This window comes from Sprattus sprattus (genome assembly GCF_963457725.1).
Source record: "Sprattus sprattus genome assembly, chromosome: 18".
NCBI classification, from domain to species: Eukaryota; Metazoa; Chordata; class Actinopteri; order Clupeiformes; family Clupeidae; genus Sprattus; species Sprattus sprattus.
In genome coordinates this window covers 5913917-5935925 of record NC_137916.1, presented here as the reverse complement: position 1 = coordinate 5935925, position 22009 = coordinate 5913917, and the positions used below count along the sequence as shown (strand labels likewise).

At 43.9% G+C, this 22009-nt stretch overlaps 2 protein-coding genes across 2 annotated transcripts; both read right to left on the bottom strand.

Annotated features, from left to right (window-relative positions):
* Positions 1-737: 737 nt before the first annotated feature.
* Positions 738-4778, bottom strand: thoc6 (THO complex 6). The gene is made up of 13 exons (XM_080856648.1): positions 4695-4778; positions 4281-4372; positions 4046-4110; positions 3811-3914; positions 3182-3219; positions 2934-2982; positions 2384-2455; positions 2078-2180; positions 1911-1960; positions 1637-1699; positions 1264-1374; positions 958-1086; positions 738-872 (listed from the first exon to the last, which is right to left on the bottom strand). The coding sequence occupies exons 1-13, from the start codon at positions 4707-4709 to the stop codon at positions 792-794; spliced, it is 972 nt and encodes a 323-aa protein (XP_080712774.1). The 5' UTR covers positions 4710-4778; the 3' UTR covers positions 738-791.
* Positions 4779-5310: 532 nt separating this feature from the next.
* Positions 5311-14636, bottom strand: srrm2 (serine/arginine repetitive matrix 2). The gene is made up of 14 exons (XM_080856643.1): positions 14492-14636; positions 12517-12765; positions 12098-12193; positions 11760-11966; positions 11513-11602; positions 11352-11420; positions 11067-11096; positions 10716-10835; positions 10222-10360; positions 8092-10085; positions 6609-7271; positions 6445-6519; positions 5868-5978; positions 5311-5773 (listed from the first exon to the last, which is right to left on the bottom strand). The coding sequence occupies exons 2-14, from the start codon at positions 12756-12758 to the stop codon at positions 5719-5721; spliced, it is 3891 nt and encodes a 1296-aa protein (XP_080712769.1). The 5' UTR covers positions 12759-12765; positions 14492-14636; the 3' UTR covers positions 5311-5718.
* Between the last annotated feature and the right edge of the window lie 7373 nt (positions 14637-22009).

The following is a 22009-nucleotide window of genomic DNA, read 5'->3' as shown; positions in this document are numbered from 1 at the left end:
CTTGCTGTGTCCTATATGTGTGAAGCACAGATTATTAGACAATCTTCTTTGATTAACATATTGTGTAGCCTAATCTCTAATCTATTCATCAGGTTGAACTTGCTTTACCATCAATCCATCAGGGGGGTACTTCAAGTAGGCGGTTTAGTGACAAACCTGGGTAAATCAACTCAAAGGGGTAAACCTTCTAATAGAAGAGCCCTATGGCTATATTCTCCTAGCAAAACAAAGCCAATGGGCTCTTCTATGAGGAGCCTTACCACTTACTCTGATTTAACTCACCCAGGTTTGCCTCACTAAACCACGTACTTGGAATACCACCCGGGATTAAGTCGTTGACGGCCGGAAATGCACCCTCCTACTCCTCCAGAATTCCCGATTGCGAACTCTACTAGTGGTCTCAAATTTCCTTACATAAACTGTGGTCTTGATTCGGCTTCAACCTCCTAAGGATTGGGTTTGTTCATGTATTCGTAATAGGCTATCAAACATGTTAAATGGCAGTCTTTCAAACAGGAGGCTGTAGAGAAGGTCCCATAAGAGGATACATGTTGTCTCTGTTCGCAGGAAGAAGGGAATCTAATATAATTACTAGATGGTCATTAACAAGAATAAATACAAAATTACTTAGCAGCCTATTGATTTCTTTGACCAGAAATCAAGCTTTATGCGTGTGCACAGATATGTAGTGCCAAACAAGACTCTGGAAACAAATGTATTTTATTACATATAAAAATAGGGTACTGTGACTTCCCAAATTGACGGTCATGTATGAGGGGAATGACAAGATTCTAGAAAGACAAGGAGAAAGCTCTGTAGGACAAGTTGGTGAAAACATCAATATGGTCACTGCTGCCCCCCAGTGTCATAACCTGTAATGAGATATGAGATTTCAGTCATGAGCCATGAAGTGATTACAAAAAGCAGTCTGATGTTGACATAGACATACAAACTCACCCGGGATTCAGAGGGGTGGACGTTCAGAGCCAGAGTGTTCAGGGACGGGGAGGTGCAGGGAATCTGAGCTTTGACTTGCCCTCCCAAGAAACAATGGTACAGATACGGCCCTTCACCCACTGATAAGATCTAGAAAAATAAAGGGGAAAAGGCTTAGATACATCCCGGCATCAACACATAAAACATATAGGGCAAAAAAAAACAATATCCTCCATCAGAATGCATACAAATAGTAAGAGGCTAAATTAAGCTAATGGTATGGCATAGTTTGTACTGGTTTTAAATAGTATGCAGATACATCCTCACCATGTCCTGGTAAAACATGGCATCACGTTGGCAACCGGCGATGGGGAAGACTGACGTAGGAGACATGGAGCGCAGGTGCCAGAGAGATAGGGATGGGCCTCCTCCGCAGAGCTTAAGAGGCGAGGAAGGAGAGAGAGAGAGGGAGGGAGAGAGAGAGAGAGACAGACAGAGAGAGAGAGACAGACAGACAGACAGAGATATAAATAAATGGGGGGGGGGGGGGGGGGGTGTTTATGGTTTCAGTGAAAATATTCTTTAAGATTTTATTAATCTCCCCCCCACACACACACATCTCCTCTATCCCCCATCCCATGAACAGAGCCTGTCTGTCATGGACACAGCGAACAAACCCCCCATCCCCCCCTTTTCTCACCATCCAGTCGGAGTCTGTGGTCAGGCAGCTGATCCATCTGCCAAGCTGGGGGCGGGCACATTCCTGTCATAACATACAGGCCAAGATGGGGAGGGGGACAAAGTTAGTCTCTGTTCTCTAGTGACGTTTGTTTCTCTGGCATTGTTACAATTCCAAAACACACGAGACATCAACAATCATCTATGGTTAATCTTCAACCTACAAGTCATTAAATATGGTTATCGTCAGACTCCTCAACCGCAACATCATCCAATGATCCAACAAGTAATCGTACCTGATATTTGTGAACTTCGATGCAGTGTACGGACTGTGCCGTCCTAGAATCTAAGAGGAGGTGGTATTGGTTAGTGAATAGTGTGCACTAGTCAGCTGACATAAGATGCTTAAAAAATTAAAAAAGAAGTCAGAACCACTTGATAAGTCAGAAGGCTGATAAATCACCCCATATCCGCACTGCACCATCCTCCCCTCCAGACAGAATCTCTCCCTCCCTCTCCCTCACCGTCAGGCAATGGATGTAGTCACTGTGGCCCTGCAAGACTGACTGGACAGAAGGAAGGGGTGGGAGAATCAGAATCAGAATCAGTGAGATGGCAAGTTACTTGTGATGTGCATGGACAGCTGAGATATGAACACAATCAGAATCATAAGTGTGTGTATGAGCAAGGCAGGGACAGACACAGTGTGGGTGTGCACAGGTAGGAGTGGGTCTCAGTGAATACTAGAGGAGAGACTTTGCATTCAGACCTTAAAGATGCCACTCTCTAGGTCCATGATGTGAATGTTATTGTCTCCACCACCAACAATCAAGCTGTTGTCCTGAAAAGCGAGAAGCAAGGAGTCAGAGAGATAGAGGGGGAGAGAGTGAGAAAGGGACAAAGAGGAGAGAGACAGAAGGCATTGTTTTCTTTAAAACCTGACACTTCCATACCAATCCAAAGTTGGACATGGTAAATAACAGGCACATTACTTTCTCCATAGAATGCTACTTGATAAATGTAAGGCTATTTAAAATGTACGTGCACAAAAAAAACTTAAATATATTACTGAACTGTGATGACATCAATTGTAGTGTTAATATTGACCCCCCCCCCCCCCCCCCCCCCACTCGTGAGTCTCATTTTAGCTCATCATTCACAGGGGTTTAGCACCCCACCCTCAGCCGCTTGTTCACTTTTTATCATTTTCTAAATTATGCAGTGGTCAGAGAGAAGCTCAGCGCTGGGGCTGAACTTACACTTTAATTTTTAATTCAACACACGGCAACCCACAACCGATTATGCTATGAAAAACTCACTTTAGGACCGAGTGCCATGGCATTTATTTCAGGAATCTCTAGACTGGTTCTGGAAAAAAGAAAGCTCAATAACTCATATGACAGCATGGTGAAACATATACATTATTTTTTTAAATAGTATACACCATTTCATAAACTATAAACTTTCATAAAAAATGTAAATATTCTATACAAGCTATTTACAGCAGAAGTAATCTAGTACATTGTATACACAACTTTCTGCACAACTACATTAAGCATTGTCTTACTTGTAGTTAGGCCTTCTTGTCCAAACAGCTTTTGAGTTCTAGAGAGAGAGAGAGAGAGAGAGAGAGAGAGAGAGAGAGAGAGGGAGGGAGAAAGAGAGAAATGTTAGGGCAACCTTCTTCCAGCTATTGCTGGTCTGGTTTGAGGCAACTGTAACATCATTTGATGGTGACTCACTGAGAGCATCCATCATTGAAAGACAAGATAACTGGGAGAGCTTCTGAATATCATTCAGTTAAACAGTGCTTACACATTTTTCAATTCTCATACTGATGGTGGAACTAAATACGTCTGACTCTGAAATGATGCAAATCAAATTCTACTCCAGACAGACTGGCGTTGGCCTAAGCATTGACTAGGTTGCACTAAGGGAAGATGCAAATACAGTTTTGTTTTTGTGCAAAAATCATGACATTAAAGTATCTTTGTCTGATATGTGCTCCCTTCTGAAACAGACAGACATTTTGTAAGAAAACTAACTCAACGCAGATCAAGTACAAAACATGGCGTGCAAACTCCGAAAACATGTACAATTGCATTTAAGAGCCATTTCACATGGACATACATTTGTGCTCCGTGTTCTCTCTCTCTCAACATTACTATGAAGATAAAAACACTGCTCCAGCCTTACCCTTTTGATAAGTTCAGACCAGTTCCAGGCGCTGACCTCGCCATTCCCTGCACTCAGAAGCTGGCTATCCGTGGACAGCAGAGAAAACACTGGGCCCTCATGAGCTGAAACAAAGAGAAGACCACAGGATGGAGATTGTGTGAAGTGATTGTATAATGGATACGACAAAAGGACATGCACTGATACAGCTTCTGCAGTAGAATGCTGACATGGTGACAGGAGATTGGAAACTCACCTGTGAAAGTGAGGACTGGTTTCTGACTGAGCTCTGTTGCTTCTGGACTGAGGGCAGCTGTTAGACTACATTTCAAAAAATCAAAGAGTCAATACAAGCTTTCATTAGGTCCCGACTGACATTGACTGACTAGTTCTATTACAAAGGCATAACGACTTGCAGCATGGAAGTTCACAAAAGAGATTTCAAAGCCGGTGAAGCTTATTTTATTTTACTTTTGGAGTCATCACAGTACCTGAACACTGCAATATTTCCATAGTTGTTCCCTACTGCTAAGTAACGTCCACAGGGAGAGAAGCTCTGGGAATACACCGTCACGTGGAGAAGCTATAATCACAAAAGGGTTGTATTGGTCAGTAGCCTATAGGTTGGAGAGAATGGCCACGGTCAGTCGGTAGCATTTCACCATAGTTTCTAGACACATCAACGTAACCACTTCGTTATGTACACTTTATATTTAGCACACAGCGAATATCCATCATTTAAAAGTTACATTTGCAAAGATTGTAAAAAGCGACATTTATCAGCTAGCATTCATCGTTAGTCAGATAACAGTACTGTTCCATCGACAAATGATCTCCTTCCAAAAGGATTGCATGATTGTAATAACTAACTAGCAACCTTAAAATATCTTAAAATGAAAATGTACCTCAATAGGCCCCATTGTTGCAGTTAGAGTTGCTTTTGTTTTTAGTATGGACGCTCGACTCCATTCAAACACCGTCGCACAAATTGTACGGAGGCAAACGGAAGTGGCTGCTTTGAATTGTGGGATTTGATGTCTTCGTCAGTTCCCGAAAGTAAATTAGAGACCTTCAAGAAGCTTGAGTGGATGGATGGAACAAGGATCCCTTTCACTTTTTGCCGAATATACTTAAAACGAATAATGCTATAATAATAGTAACACTAAGAATCTTTAATATGTGCCAGTCCACATTTTTTTTAACAGGACCATTTGACACAGGACAAATACAACAAATTAGAAGTATTAAAAAAACTAAAACAAATTATTTCTAAATCCAAATTTTGATCATACCTTCAGAATGACATTGATGTTAAAAGTCTAGGCATTTTAATGTTTTGAAATCGTTTTGAAGTTGCACATTTTATTCAATGTTGCAGAATTTGAGGCATCCATACTCCACATTTATCTGGGCAAATAAGCTTTCCTTAGTGTAATCAACCTCATCATATTCCCAACAGCTATGTCCTTGGACTTAGTAAGAAATTACAAATCAAACTACATGAAAAGAAACATGTAAGAGACACAAGAATCTTTATTACTTAATAATCATTATTCTTCACAAAGAGAACAGAAAGGGTTGCCAGGTCTACTCAGTCATGGGTACAGCACAATGTCCATTCAGTGAAAGCCAAATTACAGAAGTCATATCTACATTCATAACAATGAAAGGTCAGAGGAAAAAAAAATATCTGTGTGTGTGTTTGTGTGTGCGTGCGTCCAAGTTTTGATTCGCACTGTTCACATGTGTCACCATAATACAAAAGTGAATTGAACCATCACAGATCACTAAGGAAATTCCCTAATGTCGTTATTAGCCACCCATTCTCAACCCCAAAACGGCTAGGCGGCACAGTCCAGTTTAGCACATCAAGAGCTTCCAGAAGCATGAAACGGGACAGGAGTGAGGGGATGACTGGTAGGACTGGACTCATCTTCTCCGTTTACTACTGGGGGACCGGCTCCTTGACCTCCTGCCTCCACTCCTGATAAAGAGAAGAGAAGAGAGACGAAGGAGTCAGAAATGGGTGTGGCACTCGAACACAACGTCAAACACAGAAGGTTAAATGGGCTTCTGACCTGCGGGGGGGAGGTGAAGGGCCACCTCGGCGCATTCTCATTGGAGGAGAATAGCTGAGTGAGCGGGAGTCTCGCAGCGAATCAGCTGGCACCCTTTCTGGTCGATTAGGGCTGAGGGAATAAACACAGGAACATCTCTAAGACAAATGTCTGTTTTCATGCAATTTTGCGTCTGGCTTGTATATTCGATACTCTCAATACAATTCTCAACTACTCAAAAATGTGGTTAACAATTGCAAGATCATGCGTATTCTAGATATGCAGACTTTGATAGTAAACTGATGATCTGGAGACTTATCGATTACATAAACTTTCACTGAATGAACTGCATGTTCATTTCTGAGCCCAGGGTACAATCACAAGGTGCTGAATGAGGGTGGGTGGATGTTTACAGACGTGCCTGCAGGAGTCTCGTTCATGATACCCAGACTCAGGCTCTGGTTATTTAGGAAGTAGACTGGACTTGAGGTGCTGCTTACAGGGGCTGGCAGTTGTTACTTGTAGACATTCTTTTAGAGGCTAGACATGGTTTGGTTCCACAGAGAGAATGGAGATTGCGGGTGCAAATCAATTTTACCTTTTTTTGGCCTCTTTCTCACTGGCTGATGAAGACGAGGAGGCAGACTTCCTGCGTGGTGCAGCGGCAGCAGCTCTGAAAGTGGGGATAAAAAAAAACGTAAAAATGAACAGGGTGTGAGAAAATCATTTCAGCTCCTGAGACACATATGGCAAAGCCCTTACCCTTTTCCTTTCTCCGACTCGGAGTCTGAGCTGTCCGATGACGAGGAGGCTGATGACGAGGACGAAGATGAAGACGACGACGAGCTTGAGCTCCCCTGCCAGCTCTTCTTCAGCTTCTCCTCGATCCCTGGCTGGCCGTTCACAGGATTCTTCGCCGTGATTGGCTGCTCCGCCGCGGTCTGCTGGGGGAACGGCGCTACTGCTGATTGGCCCCTGCGTCCTCCTCTGGAATCCCTGCTCTCTGCCGGGGACGGGGCTGGGGCTGGAGAGGGCAACTCTTTGCCTTGTGCCTTGTGATCTGATTGGCTGGAGGGAGCTCGTCTCTCCTGAGAACTGGACCTTGTCCTCTCATCAGTCTCTCGGTCCTGATCCCTCTCCTTCTCCTTAGTCTTTCCCATCTCCCTCTCGGAGTCAGGTTTCAGGGTTTGTTCCTTTCCAGCCTTCCCTGTTCCACCCTCGGAGGCAGCAGAGTCGGAGTCAGAGTCGGATGAGGAGGACGATGAAGACGAGGCTGACCCGGTGCGAATGGGTGGGGAGGGTGCTTTGGCCTGGGGACGTCCTCTCTTCTCCCTCTCTTGCTCTCGGGTCCTCGCTTGTTCCCGCTCTCTTGATAGCGAGCGACTGCTTCTACGCCGGTACCGAGGAGATGGAGAACGACGGGACCTTAAAAAGAAGAAGGAAAACACTCAAACAAACAGATCATTAATCTGGAAAAATTCCCTCTGTATAATCTTGATTCTTATGCTGTATAGGAAAGCCCACAGCACCCTCATCAAGGTGCTCAAGATTTGGGTTTTATAACAGCAACCACTCCATATGAAAAAGTGTATAGCTGCCAACATCATTGGCTCCAAGTCAGCCATCCTTTGCCACTGCCTGTGAAGGGGTAGCCTCACATGGCTGGAGACTACCGTGGTGAAATATGGACTAAATATTCCATTCTTTGCAGGATTTCAGTTTTTTTCTTATTCTTTTCTGTAGTTTAGGTTTGATCGATTTCATGACCATTAAATCTCCTGTGCAATCACAAAATTTACAAAGTATATAGGCTACTGCGCCTTTTTGGTTTTATGGTTATCCTAGGTTTTGCTCCAATGACCAGTTTGTGTCTCCTGTCTACAACGAGGGACCTTATTTTCAGTTTGTTTCACAATGCACAGGGATGCATCACTTCAATGTTTGCAAACTGTATTTACTTTAAAACAGCTAAACAGGAGGTGTTGATATGAGATTTACAGAGTTGTTGTTTTATCAATTTTGGCACAGGCAAATCAAAATGCTCTTAGACACAGCTACCATAGCCACTCACATGGGCGAAAATGGTGCCTATAATGCCATCAAATGTATTTCTCTCCAATATGTGACAAATTCGCATGACTCCTGTGATTTTGTTTTGTTTTACTTAATTAATTTAACATGTGTTTACCACATTGTGTAAATCATAGATCTCTACCCAAGGTACTGTTGGTGTCAACCAACTCACCTGTATGGGGGGCTGTTGGGCTTCCTTGGGCTTCGAGACCTACTGCTCTTCCTGGCCACTGGCCTATCTCTGCTACGGTCAGTATCTCGTTCTCTGTCCCTGTCTCTGTCTCTATCCCTCTCTCTTTCTTGTTCTCTCATTCTTTCCCTGTGTTGGTCTCTATCTCGTTCTCTGTCCCTCTGCCTTTCCCTGTCTCTCTCCCTCTCCCGGTCTCTCTCTCTGTCCCTATCCCTCTCCCGATCTCCCCCTCTCTCTCTGCTGCGTTCTCTGCGCGGTGAGCGAGCAGGAGAAACTCTCTTGGGTGAGCGGACGCGTGAGGGATCCTGGTACTGCCGAGGTGGGGTGCGCACTTCAGGAGACACTCTCCTCCTCCTGTCTCGGTCCCCTTCCCTCTCCCCAGCGGCGGGGCGGTGCGCGTCCCTGTCGGAGCCCTCCACTCGCCCTCTGCTCTGGGCTTTGGCCGCGTCTCTGGTTGGCTCGGTGGGAGAGTAGCGCCCTCTCTGGACTGCGGGTGGAGCTGGAGGTGGGGGGCTTCCACTCTCCATCTCTGAGGGTGAGTACCTCTCCTTCCCCCGGTCTCTCTCTCTCTCTCTCCCCTTCTGTCTGTCCCTGCTGTGGTTGTCCAGCTCTGTTGCGGTGCCTCGCTCCTGGGCCCCCTCTCGGCCGGGCCGCCTAACTCCTGCCCTGTCCTGTGAAGCACGGGGAGGAGAGGGAGAGCCTCTCCTGTCCCTGGGTTCCTCTCTCTGATCGCGCGTGTGGGCCGGAGGAGATGGGCTGCCCTTTCGAGTAGGCATGTGTGGATGTTCCCTCTCCCTCCCTCGGTCCCTGGTCCCGTTCTCATGTTGAGCTGGTGGCACGGAGGGAGCTAGGGCCGACGAGGGGCCACTCTTCTTCTTCTCTGCTGCATTTTTCTTCTTCTTGCCGTCAGAGGAGGAGGCAGAAGATGAGGAGGAAGATGAAGAGGAAGATGAGCTGTCGCTGTCATCGCTGCTGCTGCTGCTATCACTGCTGCTGCTACTGCTGCTGCTGCTGCTGCTGCTGCTACTGCTGCTACTGCTGCTCTCTTTGGCTTTGCCCTTCTTCCCTGGCTTCTGCTTGGCTTTGGCCTTCTCAGGACTCTTCCTCTTCACCTTCTCTCGGTTCTTCTCATTCGCTTCTTTTTCTTTTCTGCCCCGTTCGTCTACAGCTCTCTCCTTCCTTGCCCCTGCTGTGCTGTCCCTGTCTGCAGCGCTCTCCTGGGGACGATTCTTGCTGTGGCCGGAGTCTTCCTTCTCCTTCTCCCTCCCCCTCTCTTTCTCTCGGTCACTCTCTCGCTCCCGCTCTTTGGGAGTGTCCCTTTCCCTGGCCCTCTCATTCTTTCGCTCATCTTCCCGATCCCTTTCTCGTGGTCTCCCATTTGCCAGGGGAGAGCGTCTTGGGGGGGTGGCAGAGTGGCTGTGACGTTCCCTCCGTCCCTCCCTCTCTCGGTCACCCTCTCGCCCTCTGGGCAGCGGAGAGCTCTCCTTCTCCCTCCCCCTCGCCCCATCTCTCTGCCTGCCCCGCTCCCTATCTTTTTCACGGTCAGATGGGGCCTTGGGAGATGGCTCCTTGTCTCTTCCACTCCCTCGCTCCCTCTCTCTGCTCCGCCCTCTCCTGGTAGGCTCCCTTTCCGGGGAAGGAGACAAGTCCTCACGTCGCCTCTGGGGCTTGTCCTTCTTCTTGTTCTCCTCCTCTCTCTTACGCTCCTCATCGCGGCTCTTGCCTTTCTGTTGTCTTGGAGACGGAGAGAGGGAAGAGGAGGAGGAGTTGTCATTTCTCTTTCTTTCCTGCTTCTCCTGCTCCTTGTCCCGTCCTCTCAACCTCTCCCCACTCCTGGATCGCTGAGCTCCATCTCTGCCCCGGGAAGGAGAGGAGGAGTCGTGCCTGGTCTTTTTCTCCTTTCCTCTTTCCTGGTCCCCTCCTCTTTCTTTCTCTCTCCTCTCTCCATCAGAGGGACTGAAGTGCCTGGGTGGTTTCTGGGAGAAGAAAGCAAAGAGAGAATTAAAAAAAGGACACAAGCGGTCATGATTATCCAGCATGTCTCATGAAGTGCTAGATATGGCTGCCATAGATGACAACATGCATGTCCAGACACAACACCGATGACCCTACCTCTCGCCCAGCTCTTCTTGGGGGAGTCCCCTCACTGCGGCCCCTCCCCATCTTGTCAGGGGAACGTTCCTTGCGCCCCTCCTCACCTCTTCTGCCCGACTGGTTCTGCTGTCGCTCTCTCAGTGGAGCAGGAGACGGGCTAGTTACAGAAACAGAAAGACGTACATTCTAGAATATGTGGTGGAAAATACCCTGGAGTTCAGGGTTCTATAGGAACTATTCATTATACACTAATGGAGTTGAGGGTTCGATAGGAAGAACTACTCATTATACATTAATGGCAGTGACAGGTGATAAGGTTCATGTTTCATGAGGTAAAGATGAAGAAAAATACATTTCAAAAGCACAGCTACAGGTCATTCACAAATTCTTTCTGTGAAAGACGTTGAATGAGAAACACTTAATTGCTGAACCTATGTTGAGCACTATGGCTGTTGCTGGTATGAAAAGGTCTGTGACTTAAGAACTAAGTCTGCATAAGAGAGCTGTGCTACCTGTGAGCAGGGCTGGATGACGCACTGCGCCGTTTACGATTCTTTTGAGGAGGTTGAGTCTCGTTTTCACTTGTCTTCCTCTTTCTCGTCTTCTTTGAAGTTTCCTTCTCATCAGAAGAACTGAAGGGAAAGAATGGCAAACAAAGCAATGCAAAATGACCATTCAGTAATTTACCAGATGCTTTTATCCAAAGTGACGTACAAAGGAGAGAACAATCAAGCTACGAGCAATAGAGACCTAGTGTAACAATAAATACTATTTTAAATAAGAAATAAAAAGTGCAGGAATGGAAACTCCCAAAGCACAGCTGTTCCAACAGCTCAAGAAGGTGTCCGGCACAGGTCTCTTACCTGTTACTGTGTTCCTGTTCAGATTCCGCCCTACGACACAATAAAGAGGTTGGCTGAGTAAACAATAATATATTTCATCAGTGCCAAGCTAACAGTATGTTTTGGTTAAAAAAATGCAACGTAATATCTATGAGCAGGTGTCATTTAAAGTGGATAATTGTTGGCCGGTCAGTTTCTGTTCCTGAAATAATTGTGGTTTGTCTCACAGATAAACACGGGTTAACTACACAAGGCAACTGCAGTCAAAAGAACAAAAGAAACTAAACATGGACTACAAAAAGAAACCTTTTCTTCTTCTTCTTCTTTTGAGATTTCTTCTTCCCACGTTGGGGAGATGGGGAGGGACTCCCTGAGCTGAAACAGTAAAAGACATGGCAAAACAAAGGTCAGGCAAGTCAAAACAGCCAAAGCAAGCACACTATCCTCCATGTATTCACCACTCTCACCTTTCTCTGTGTTTGTTTCTCTTTTTCTTCTTCTTATGACTTTGTTTGCGTTCAGGGGAGGAGTCTGACTCGTCTGATGGCTCTATCAGTCTAGAAAAGACAGAATTAAGAAAGAATATCAAAATCATTCAAAGCAATACATAGATATAATAAGGCATGGAGTGAGAGACATAAACCATAAGAAGAACTCTGTGTGTGCTTTCATTCATTCCCTATCCCCACCCCACACTTTCATTCATTCACTCACTGGTACTTCTGCTTCTGCTGCTTCTCCCTCTCCAGTCTCTCCAGCTCCTTCTTCTCCTTCTCCTGCTCCCTCTTCTCCTTCTCCCGCTCCTTGCGATCGGGATGGAAGGAGGACCCGTCCACATAGTCGGAGCCAATGCCAAAGGCCTGCCTCAGCCGGTCGTTCTTCTGCTGGTTGGCAGCAGCCAGTGCATGAGTCTCTGTCACACTAGAGGGAGGACAACAGACACAAAAGACAATCAGAGAATAGACAGGACATTTAGAGAAGGCTTCTTGACTATCTGTATAGATTTAAACTTGGAGAGCTACTGAGATGTGTGTCTGAAGCAGAGGACTTACTTGGGACGCTCTGTGGGAGAGGGAGCAGGCTCCAGTTTCTCCTGCAACATCATGCGGAAACTGCTCACTTTCTCCTCGATCTCTTCAGCAGAGTACCTGAGGGAAGAAGTACAGGTCAGCGTCAACGCTATGCGATGCCCTTTGCTCACTGGTACGAGACACCCAATCTCTACATGACTCCATAGATTTTCTCTTAATTTTAATAACAAATAAAAGTAATACTAAATAAACTCTATCATAATAATCCAACAGTGTAGCCTCTGGCGTCTTATTTTAGAAGCATCAGTATGGACAAGGTTAGGTCCCATTACATTCTGAAGAGGGATATAGTCATTTAAAGGGTCAGTGCAACATGTGATATAGAAGATTGATATCGCTCCATGAGATTTGAATCTGGCATTGCTAGCACTACACCTCACCCTTGCTCCTCCATCATGTCCTGCAACTCAGCACACTTGACCTCAAGCTGCCTCTTCCTCTGGTGCTCCAGAATGTCAGCGTTTGGCTGGCGGTTCAGCTGGCAGTCCAGGCGCTCGCGGTCCTTCTCGTCCGACGCGCGGTCCTCACGTGGGCGCTTGGCACGCACGGTTGACAGGTTCCGCTGCACGTAGCCATTGGTTCCACTACCACGTGGAGTGGTAAGGCCAATCCCGTTATACATTTCTGCTCTGGAAGACCAGGGGAAAGAAGAAGAGGAGAAGTTTAGGAGCACAACCAGTAACTAAGAAGAGAGAAGAAAAAGAGGAAGCAAGGAAATGACAATTGTCATTTGGAGCACTTTATGCTACAAGTTGCAACTGTTTGGCACAGTCTATTTAACAAATATTAATGTATATTTTGATTTCAATTGAAACATTTAAAGAAATTTCACATAAATGTTTTATGAAAAAGCGTGGATGCACAGACTAGTTTATAGGTTTCATATTTCATGAACATTAACATGCAGCCTAAATTACAATAAAGTTGCTTTATTTCTTACGCAATGATTGCCGTAGTTTATCTTTTGAAATCGCGATAGGCATTTGTTGGGTAGCCAAAACCATACAGATATATTTCCCCTTTTTGCCAGGAGTTGTATTTAGCCATTGTAAACCTGCCCAGTCAAGGTTCTTGAAATGGTCAAAGTTTTTTGCATTTTTTTAACTCCCCCTGATTAGTCCTGGAAGTGAAATACCACATGGACTCAAGGTGCATGCTGTTGGTATAAATCACCTCTCAGCCAAATGGCATTAGCATGAAAAACACACCCCTGTCAAATGGATATCCCAATTACAAAACTACGAATACCACCTTCACTCAAATCAAACCTAAAATGTCCTACAACACCTAGATTAGTCTTCCATAGGCCTAGATGACTGCTGTCTAAAGTTAATCAGGCAGCCACTGATGATAACTTATCCCAAGGTACCGATCCAGTACGCTTATGAACAGTCGTTGTCGACGACACAAACCTCGAATTGAGAAAATAAAAAACAAAAAGGCCGATCGGCAATTTTAGATATTGCTAGACGCACATCATTGTGACACGCGTCATCCAACGTAAACAAGTAATTTACTGATACATTATTGAATTAATACATCGCATCGAGCCATAGACACTTATATGACCACGGCCGACATAGCCAACCTGTCGATTTGCTAGCTCACTTACATGTTCAGAAGCCGACTCAGTAACGTTATAACATGAACTAACTCGATAGCTAATATTAATGCTAATAAGTATCTGCCAACATATTAGCTAGTTTGTGGCTTACAATGAAAATAGGCCTGGTAACCTCAAATAACTTCGTCATATGGCACGCAAAGCTAGCAAGTTCACTTAGCTATCCATCTTCTACTTCTGAGATTTGTAGGTGGCATTTGTTAAATCGCTAGCTAAGAAGCCTGTCGCCGATTTATTAGAAGAACTAGAGAAGTTAGCTGACATGAGCTAGCTGGTAACTCATATATGCATCATCTGATATATTTACTTGTCCAAATTAACAGCGATGGCCTCAATAATCAGATGGACGCCAAATTGTTAATATACCATACAAACAACAATTACCTGCGAAACAAAAGCACTGAGAAGAAAATAGGAATAACATGGCCGATTCTTGGCTATCCACTAATGTAGCTATAGCGGATAGCTAACGATAGTGTGTGGTGCTATTCATTGTCCTCTGTCACAAGAGTTTTAAACGGAATTAAACGATCACCCATGGATTCATTAATTCTGAATTTTATTAGAACTATATTATATATAAGAAAACATAAATGCCTTTTACCTGGACTGGCAAGATCGCAACGCAATTTACTAGCTAGCTGGCAAACTAGGATAGCTAGCTAGTAACTTCAGTAAAATGCAACTGAAAATCAACGAGTAACGTTGGAAACGCACCTTAGCAAACTTACCTCTTTTGTTTTACAAAGAGAGAGAATGAAGGGTGGCTCTTCGCTCACTAACTTAACGATGTTGTTCCCGATAATACAGAAGGGCCACAACTAAAAACAAGAAATGTAATTATCAAACACGTTGCTAGCTACGGTGTACGCGCGCGGCTAACTTGAACGTCATAGGAGAGGTATGTTTGTCTTCATTTTACGGTGGTGCGGCCACGATTAGGGACCATGCTGCCATTGGTCAATCTGCGATTTCGACTTCCGGCTCCAAAAAATATGCGCATTTTCAGCGCTTGCATGTCAAGAAACACAATTACTAGGTTTCACTCGATTCACTCGATAAAATGGTACACAATTAGCATTTTCAGCGCTTGCATGTCAAGAAACACAATTGGTATGTTTCACTCGATAAAATGGTACACAATTAGCAGTTAGGTTTCAGTCGATAAAATAATAAATAAACTTTTTTTCATTTAGGAGACAAACTGCCACACAACTAGTAGGGAAGTTTCAGTCTTGCTTCAGCAGGGAGACGAACCTACAATCTTCTCGTTTCTAGACTGCTTCTAATTACTAAACTGCTTCTCTACCTCCTAGACCACTGTCGGTTGATAGTGAAGGGATTATTTATTTGGTATTTGTGCGGCCCATAAAATTAATTATTATTTATTATTATTAGTTAAGGCACTGGTAATATTGGCATGGCCCATACATACACGTACCAGTTTAGGCAATGTACAGCTAATATTGGCATGGCCCTTACATGAACGGACCAGTTTAGGCACTGTACAGCTAATATTGGCATGGCCCTTACATACACGGACCAGTTTAGGCACTGTACAGCTAATATTGGCATGGCCCTTACATGTACCGACCAGTTTAGGCACTGTACAGCTAATATTGGCATGGCCCTTACATGTACCGACCAGTTTAGGCACTGTCCAGCTAATATTGGCATGGCCCTTACATGTACCAACCAGTTTAGGCACTGTACAGCTAATGTTGGCATGGCCCTTACATAAACGGACCAGTTTAAGCACTGTACAGCTAATATTGGCATGGCCCTTACATATAGGGAGCAGTTAAGGCACTGTACAGCTAATATTGGCATGGCCCTTACATACACGGACCAGTTTAGGCACTGTACAGCTAATATTGGCATGGCCCTTACATTTAGGGAGCAGTTAAGGCACTGTACAGGTTATATTGACATGGCCCTAGTTAGCAGGTAGATTTCAATCGATATAATAATAAGTAAGAAGCATTCGTTGACATTTACATATTGATATAGCAGACGCATCAGCAGGGACACTAATTGACACACAAGTAATAGTGGAGTCTTAGGCATCGAAGCAGATGCTTCAGCAGGGAGACGAACCTACAACCTTCTCATTACTAGACGGCTTCTTATCACTAAACTGTTTCTCTACCTCCTGGACCACTGTCAATTGATAGTGACAGAATCATTTATTAGGAATTTGTGACGCCCATAAAATTAATTATTATTTATTATTATTACTTAAGGCACTGTACAGCTAATATTGGCATGGCCCTTACATGAACGGACCAATTTAGGCACTGTACAGCTAATATTGGCATGGCCCTTACATACACGGACCAGTTTAGGCACTGTACAGCTAATATTGGCATGGCCCTTACATATAGGGAGCAGTTAAGGCACTCTACAGCTAATATTGGCATGGCCCTTACATACACGGACCAGTTTAGGCACTGTACAGCTAATATTGGCATGGCCCTTACATGAACGGACCAATTTAGGCACTGTACAGCTAATATTGGCATGGCCCTTACATACACGGACCAGTTTAGGCACTGTACAGCTAATATTGGCATGGCCCTTACATATAGGGAGCAGTTAAGGCACTGTACAGCTAATATTGGCATGGCCCTTACATACACGGACCAGTTTAGGCACTGTACAGCTAATATTGGCATGGCCCTTACATTTAGGGAGCAGTTAAGGCACTGTACAGGTTATATTGACATGGTCCTAGTTAGCAGGTAGATTTCAATCGATAAAATAATAAGTAAGAATCAGTCGTTGACATTTACATATTGATTTAGCAGACGCATCAGCAGGGACAATAATTGACACACAAGTAGTAGTGTAGTTTTAGGTGTAGAAGCAGATGCCTCAGCAGGGAGACGAACCTACAACCTTTTCATTACTAGACTGCTTCTTATCACTAAACTGTTTCTCTACCTCCTGGACCACTGTCAGTTGATAGTGACAGAATCATTTATTAGGAATTTGTGACGCCCATAAAATTAATTATTATTTATTATTATTAGTTAAGGCACTGTACAGCTAATATTGGCATGGCCCTTACATGAACGGACCAGTTTAGGCACTGTACAGCTAATATTGGCATGGCCCTTACATACACGGACCAGTTTAGGCACTGTACAGCTAATATTGGCATGGCCCTTATATATAGGGAGCAGTTAAGGCACTCTACAGCTAATATTGGCATGGCCCTTACATGTACGGACCAGTTTAGGCACTGTACAGGTGTGTCAATTAGTGTCCCTGCTGATGCGTCTGCTAAATCAATATGTAAATGTCAACGACTGATTCTTACTTATTATTTTATCGATTGAAATCTACCTGCTAACTAGGACCATGTCAATATAACCTGTACAGTGCCTTAACTGCTCCCTATATGTAAGGGCCATGCCAATATTAGCTGTAGAGTGCCTTAACTGCTCCCTATATATAAGGGCCATGCCAATATTAGCTGTACAGTGCCTAAACTGGTCCGTGTATGTAAGGGCCATGCCAATATTAGCTGTACAGTGCCTAAACTGGTCCGTTCATGTAAGGGCCATGCCAATATTAGCTGTACAGTGCCTTAACTAATAATAATAAATAATAATTAATTTTATGGGCGTCACAAATTCCTAATAAATGATTCTGTCACTATCAACTGACAGTGGTCCAGGAGGTAGAGAAACAGTTTAGTGATAAGAAGCAGTCTAGTAATGAGAAGGTTGTAGGTTTGTCTCCCTGCTGAAGCATCTGCTACGATGCCTAAGACTCCACTACTACTTGTGTGTCAATTAGTGTCCCTGCTGATGCGTCTGCTATATCAATATGTAAATGTCAACGAATGATTCTTACTTATTATTTTATCGATTGAAATCTACCTGCTAACTAGGGCCATGTCAATATAACCTGTACAGTGCCTTAACTGCTCCCTAAATGTAAGGGCCATGCCAATATTAGCTGTACAGTGCCTAAACTGGTCCGTCTATACAAGGGCCATGCCAATATTAGCTGTACAGTGCCTTAACTGCTCCCTATATGTAAGGGCCATGCCAATATTAGCTGTACAGTGCTTAAACTGGTCCGTTTATGTAAGGGCCATGCCAATATTAGCTGTACAGTGCCTAAACTGGTCGGTACATGTAAGGGCCATGCCAATATTAGCTGTACAGTGCCTAAACTGGTCGGTACATGTAAGGGCCATGCCAATATTAGCTGTACAGTGCCTAAACTGGTCCGTTCATGTAAGGGCCATGCCAATATTAGCTGTACATTGCCTAAACTGGTACGTGTATGTATGGGCCATGCCAATATTACCAGTGCCTTAACTAATAATAATAAATAATAATTAATTTTATGGGCCGCACAAATACCAAATAAATAATCCCTTCACTATCAACCGACAGTGGTCTAGGAGGTAGAGAAGCAGTTTAGTAATTAGAAGCAGTCTAGAAACGAGAAGATTGTAGGTTCGTCTCCCTGCTGAAGCAAGACTGAAACTTCCCTACTAGTTGTGTGGCAGTTTGTCTCCTAAATGAAAAAAAGTTTATTATTATTTTATCGACTGAAACCTAACTGCTAATTGTGTACCATTTTATCGAGTGAAACATACCAATTGTGTTTCTTGACATGCAAGCGCTGAAAATGCTAATTGTGTACCATTTTATCGAGTGAATCGAGTGAAACCTAGTAATTGTGTTTCTTGACATGCAAGCGCTGAAAATGCGCATATTTTTTGGAGCCGGAAGTCGAAATCGCAGATTGACCAATAGCAGCATGGTCCCTAATCGTGGCCGCACCACCGTAAAATGAAGACAAACATACCTCCATAGGAAAGCCATGAAATGACCCACAAGGCAATGCGCTTGGACTACAAGTCTATGGGGTGTTCATGATGTTACAACGGCACCGAAGTTGTGCATAACTTTGGGAGCACTTAGATTTTGTTTATTTTTCTGGTATGTATTTAGCCATCACAGAATGTAGTAAATTAAGATATTTGTACAACCTGATTCTATTTTGAAACTTGGTATGCCTTGCTGGTCTATCCTCTAGCCTTAACTAAACTGACAAAGGAACACCGGTGTCGATATTGCAACCTTGAAGTTGATAAAACAATATACAGCCGCGGAAAAAAATTAAGAGACCACTTCAAAATTATCAGTTTCTCTGGTTTTACTGTTTATTGGTATGTGTTAAAGTAAAATGTACATTTTAGTTTTATTCTATAACCTACTGGCAACATTCCTACCAAATTTCAAATAAAAATATTGTCATTTAGATCATTTATTTGCAGAAAAATGACAATTGGTCAAAATAGCAAAAAAGATGCAGTGTCTTCAGATCTCGAATAATGCAAAGAAAACAAGCTCATATTCATTTTTAAACTACACAATACTAATGCTTTAACTTAGGAAGAGTTCAGAAATCAATATTTGGTGGAATAACCTTGATTTAAAATCACAACTTTCATGTGTCTTGGCATGCTCTCCACCAGTCTTTCACATTGCCGTTGGGTGACTTTATGCTACTCCTGGCGCAAGAATTCAAGCAGCTCGGCTTCTTTTCATGGCTTGTGACCATCCATCTTCCTCTTGATCACATTTCAGAGGTTTTTTTATGGGATTCAGGTCTCGAAATTGGGCTGGCCATGACAGGGTCCTGATCTGGTGATACTCCATCCACACCTTTACTGGCCTGGCTGTGTGGTAGGAGCATTGCCCTGCTGGAAAAAACACTTCTCAGAGTTGGGGAACATTGTCAGAGCAAAAGGAAGCAAGTTTTTCTTCCGGGACAACGTTGTACTTTGCCTGGCTGAGGTTTGTAAAAGACCATAAGGATTGAACCAAAATGGACTGGAGGGTCTCCTAGTTCGTCTTCTCTGATGAGTCCAATTTTCAGCTTTGCCCAACACATGGTCGTCTGATGGTTAGACAGAGACCTGGAGAGGCCTACAAGCCACAGAGTCTTGCACCTACTGTGAAATTGGACTCATCAGAGAAGGCGAACTAGGAGACCCTCCAGTCGGCTTTGGTTCAATCCTTATGGTCTTTTACAAACCTCAGCCAGGCAAAGTACAACGTTGTCCCGGAAGAAAAACTTGCTTCCTTTTGCTCTGACAATGTTCCCCAACTCTGAGAAGTGTTTTTTCCAGCAGGGCAATGCTCCATGCCACACAGCCAGGCCAGTAAAGGTGTGGATGGAGTATCACCAGATCAGGACCCTGTCATGGCCAGCCCAATTTCGAGACCTGAATCCCATAAAAAAAACTCTGAAATGTGATCAAGAGGAAGATGGATGGTCACAAGCCATGAAAAGAAGCCGAGCTGCTTGAATTCTTGCGCCAGGAGTAGCATAAAGTCACCCAACGGCAATGTGAAAGACTGGTGGAGAGCATGCCAAGACACATGAAAGTTGTGATTTTAAATCAAGGTTATTCCACCAAATATTGATTTCTGAACTCTTCCTAAGTTAAAGCATTAGTATTGTGTAGTTTAAAAATGAATATGAGCTTGTTTTCTTTGCATTATTCGAGATCTGAAGACACTGCATCTTTTTTGCTATTTTGACCAATTGTCATTTTTCTGCAAATAAATGATCTAAATGACAATATTTTTATTTGAAATTTGGTAGGAATGTTGCCAGTAGGTTATAGAATAAAACTAAAATGTACATTTTACTTTAACACATACCAATAAACAGTAAAACCAGAGAAACTGATCATTTTGAAGTGGTCTCTTAATTTTTTCCGCGGCTGTATGTCGTATAAATCAATGTTACCCAACTCCATTGCGATGATATGAATTTGATAGTAAGATAATATTATCAGTATTGTATGCGTGTGTGAAGATGCATTGGAAATCTAATGAATGTTTTCTTTTTTCTTTCTTATAATTACTCAAGACATGTGTATCCTTCAACAACCCCATGTCAGGGAATAGTCAGTCAGTTAATCATTCATCAATCATTAATTTGTCCAAGTGTGGAACTCTGGTGGATGTCACAACATGACTTATTTGAATGTGCCAATAGTTTAACAGTAATTTTGTGGCCAATGAATGAAGTGCTCTGTAGAAAAATACAATGGTTGTAATACTGTGGTGTGGTGAACATGGAGCAGTTTGGCAAAAACAAGTGTCATGTAAGGTCAGGCAGAAAGACCTGTGTGCAGAGACGAGTGTCCAGTAGGGTCAAGCAGAAAGGTCGGTTTTTGGAAATCCTCCCGGGAGTGCAGTTTATGTCTACAGGTGCAGGCTGTCGAGGACGGTCAAGTATTTATGAGGGGGTCTTTGCATAAGGGATGCAGCCAGTCAAGGACATGATAGCACCATATAAATGGGTTTAATTGTCTCATATAATGTTGTCAGTATCACCATCAGCACACCATTTTGGTCTGACTCTCCAGGACACTTATACATTGTACATAACAATGCTGCTCATTGAGCTCAGTTTGATCCCTTCCAAGCTAATCTGCAAGTGCAGTCACCTTAGTATCAGCACAGCCCACTATGACTGGACTCCCTCTGCAACTTGACTTTAGATTTAGATTCGATTTAGTCATTTAGCAGTCATGGTCTGCAACTTTCTGACAACTTTCTGACAGACCCAGTCTGGTAAGTTGAACAATATCTCCTCCTCCGCTATTGTCATGAACACTGGGGTGCCACAAGTCTGCGTGCTGAGCCCTCTTCTGTACTCCCTGTTCACTAGGTGGTAGGTCGGATCAGAGACGACAACGAGACGGCCTACGGGGATGAGTTCAGCCACTGGCTGCATAATGTGCTGACAACAACCTGGTGCTTAACACTCAGAAGACCAAGGAGATCGTCATGGACTTCAGGCAGGCTCTGAGCCGTGCGCACACCAACATCTACATCAACAAAGCTGTAGTAGAGCGTGTCTCACCGAAAGCCCTCCATCTTGGTCAAAAAGGCACAACAGCCCTTTTACTTCCTACAGAGCCTTAAGAAAGCTCATCTGTGTCCCAGGATTCTGGTGGACATCTACTGCTGTTGCGAGCTTACTCACAAACTGCATCTCAGTGTGGTATGGCAACTGCTCCATAACAGACCATAAAGCACTCCAGCGAGTGGTGATAACTGCCCAAAACATCACAGGCACGCAGTCACCCACTATTGAGAACATTAATCACAAGAGCTGCCTTGGCAGGGCGAGAAACATCGTCAAGGATGTCTCTCATCCTAACCATTGAATTAGTCATGTTGCAACCCTCCTCCCTTCTG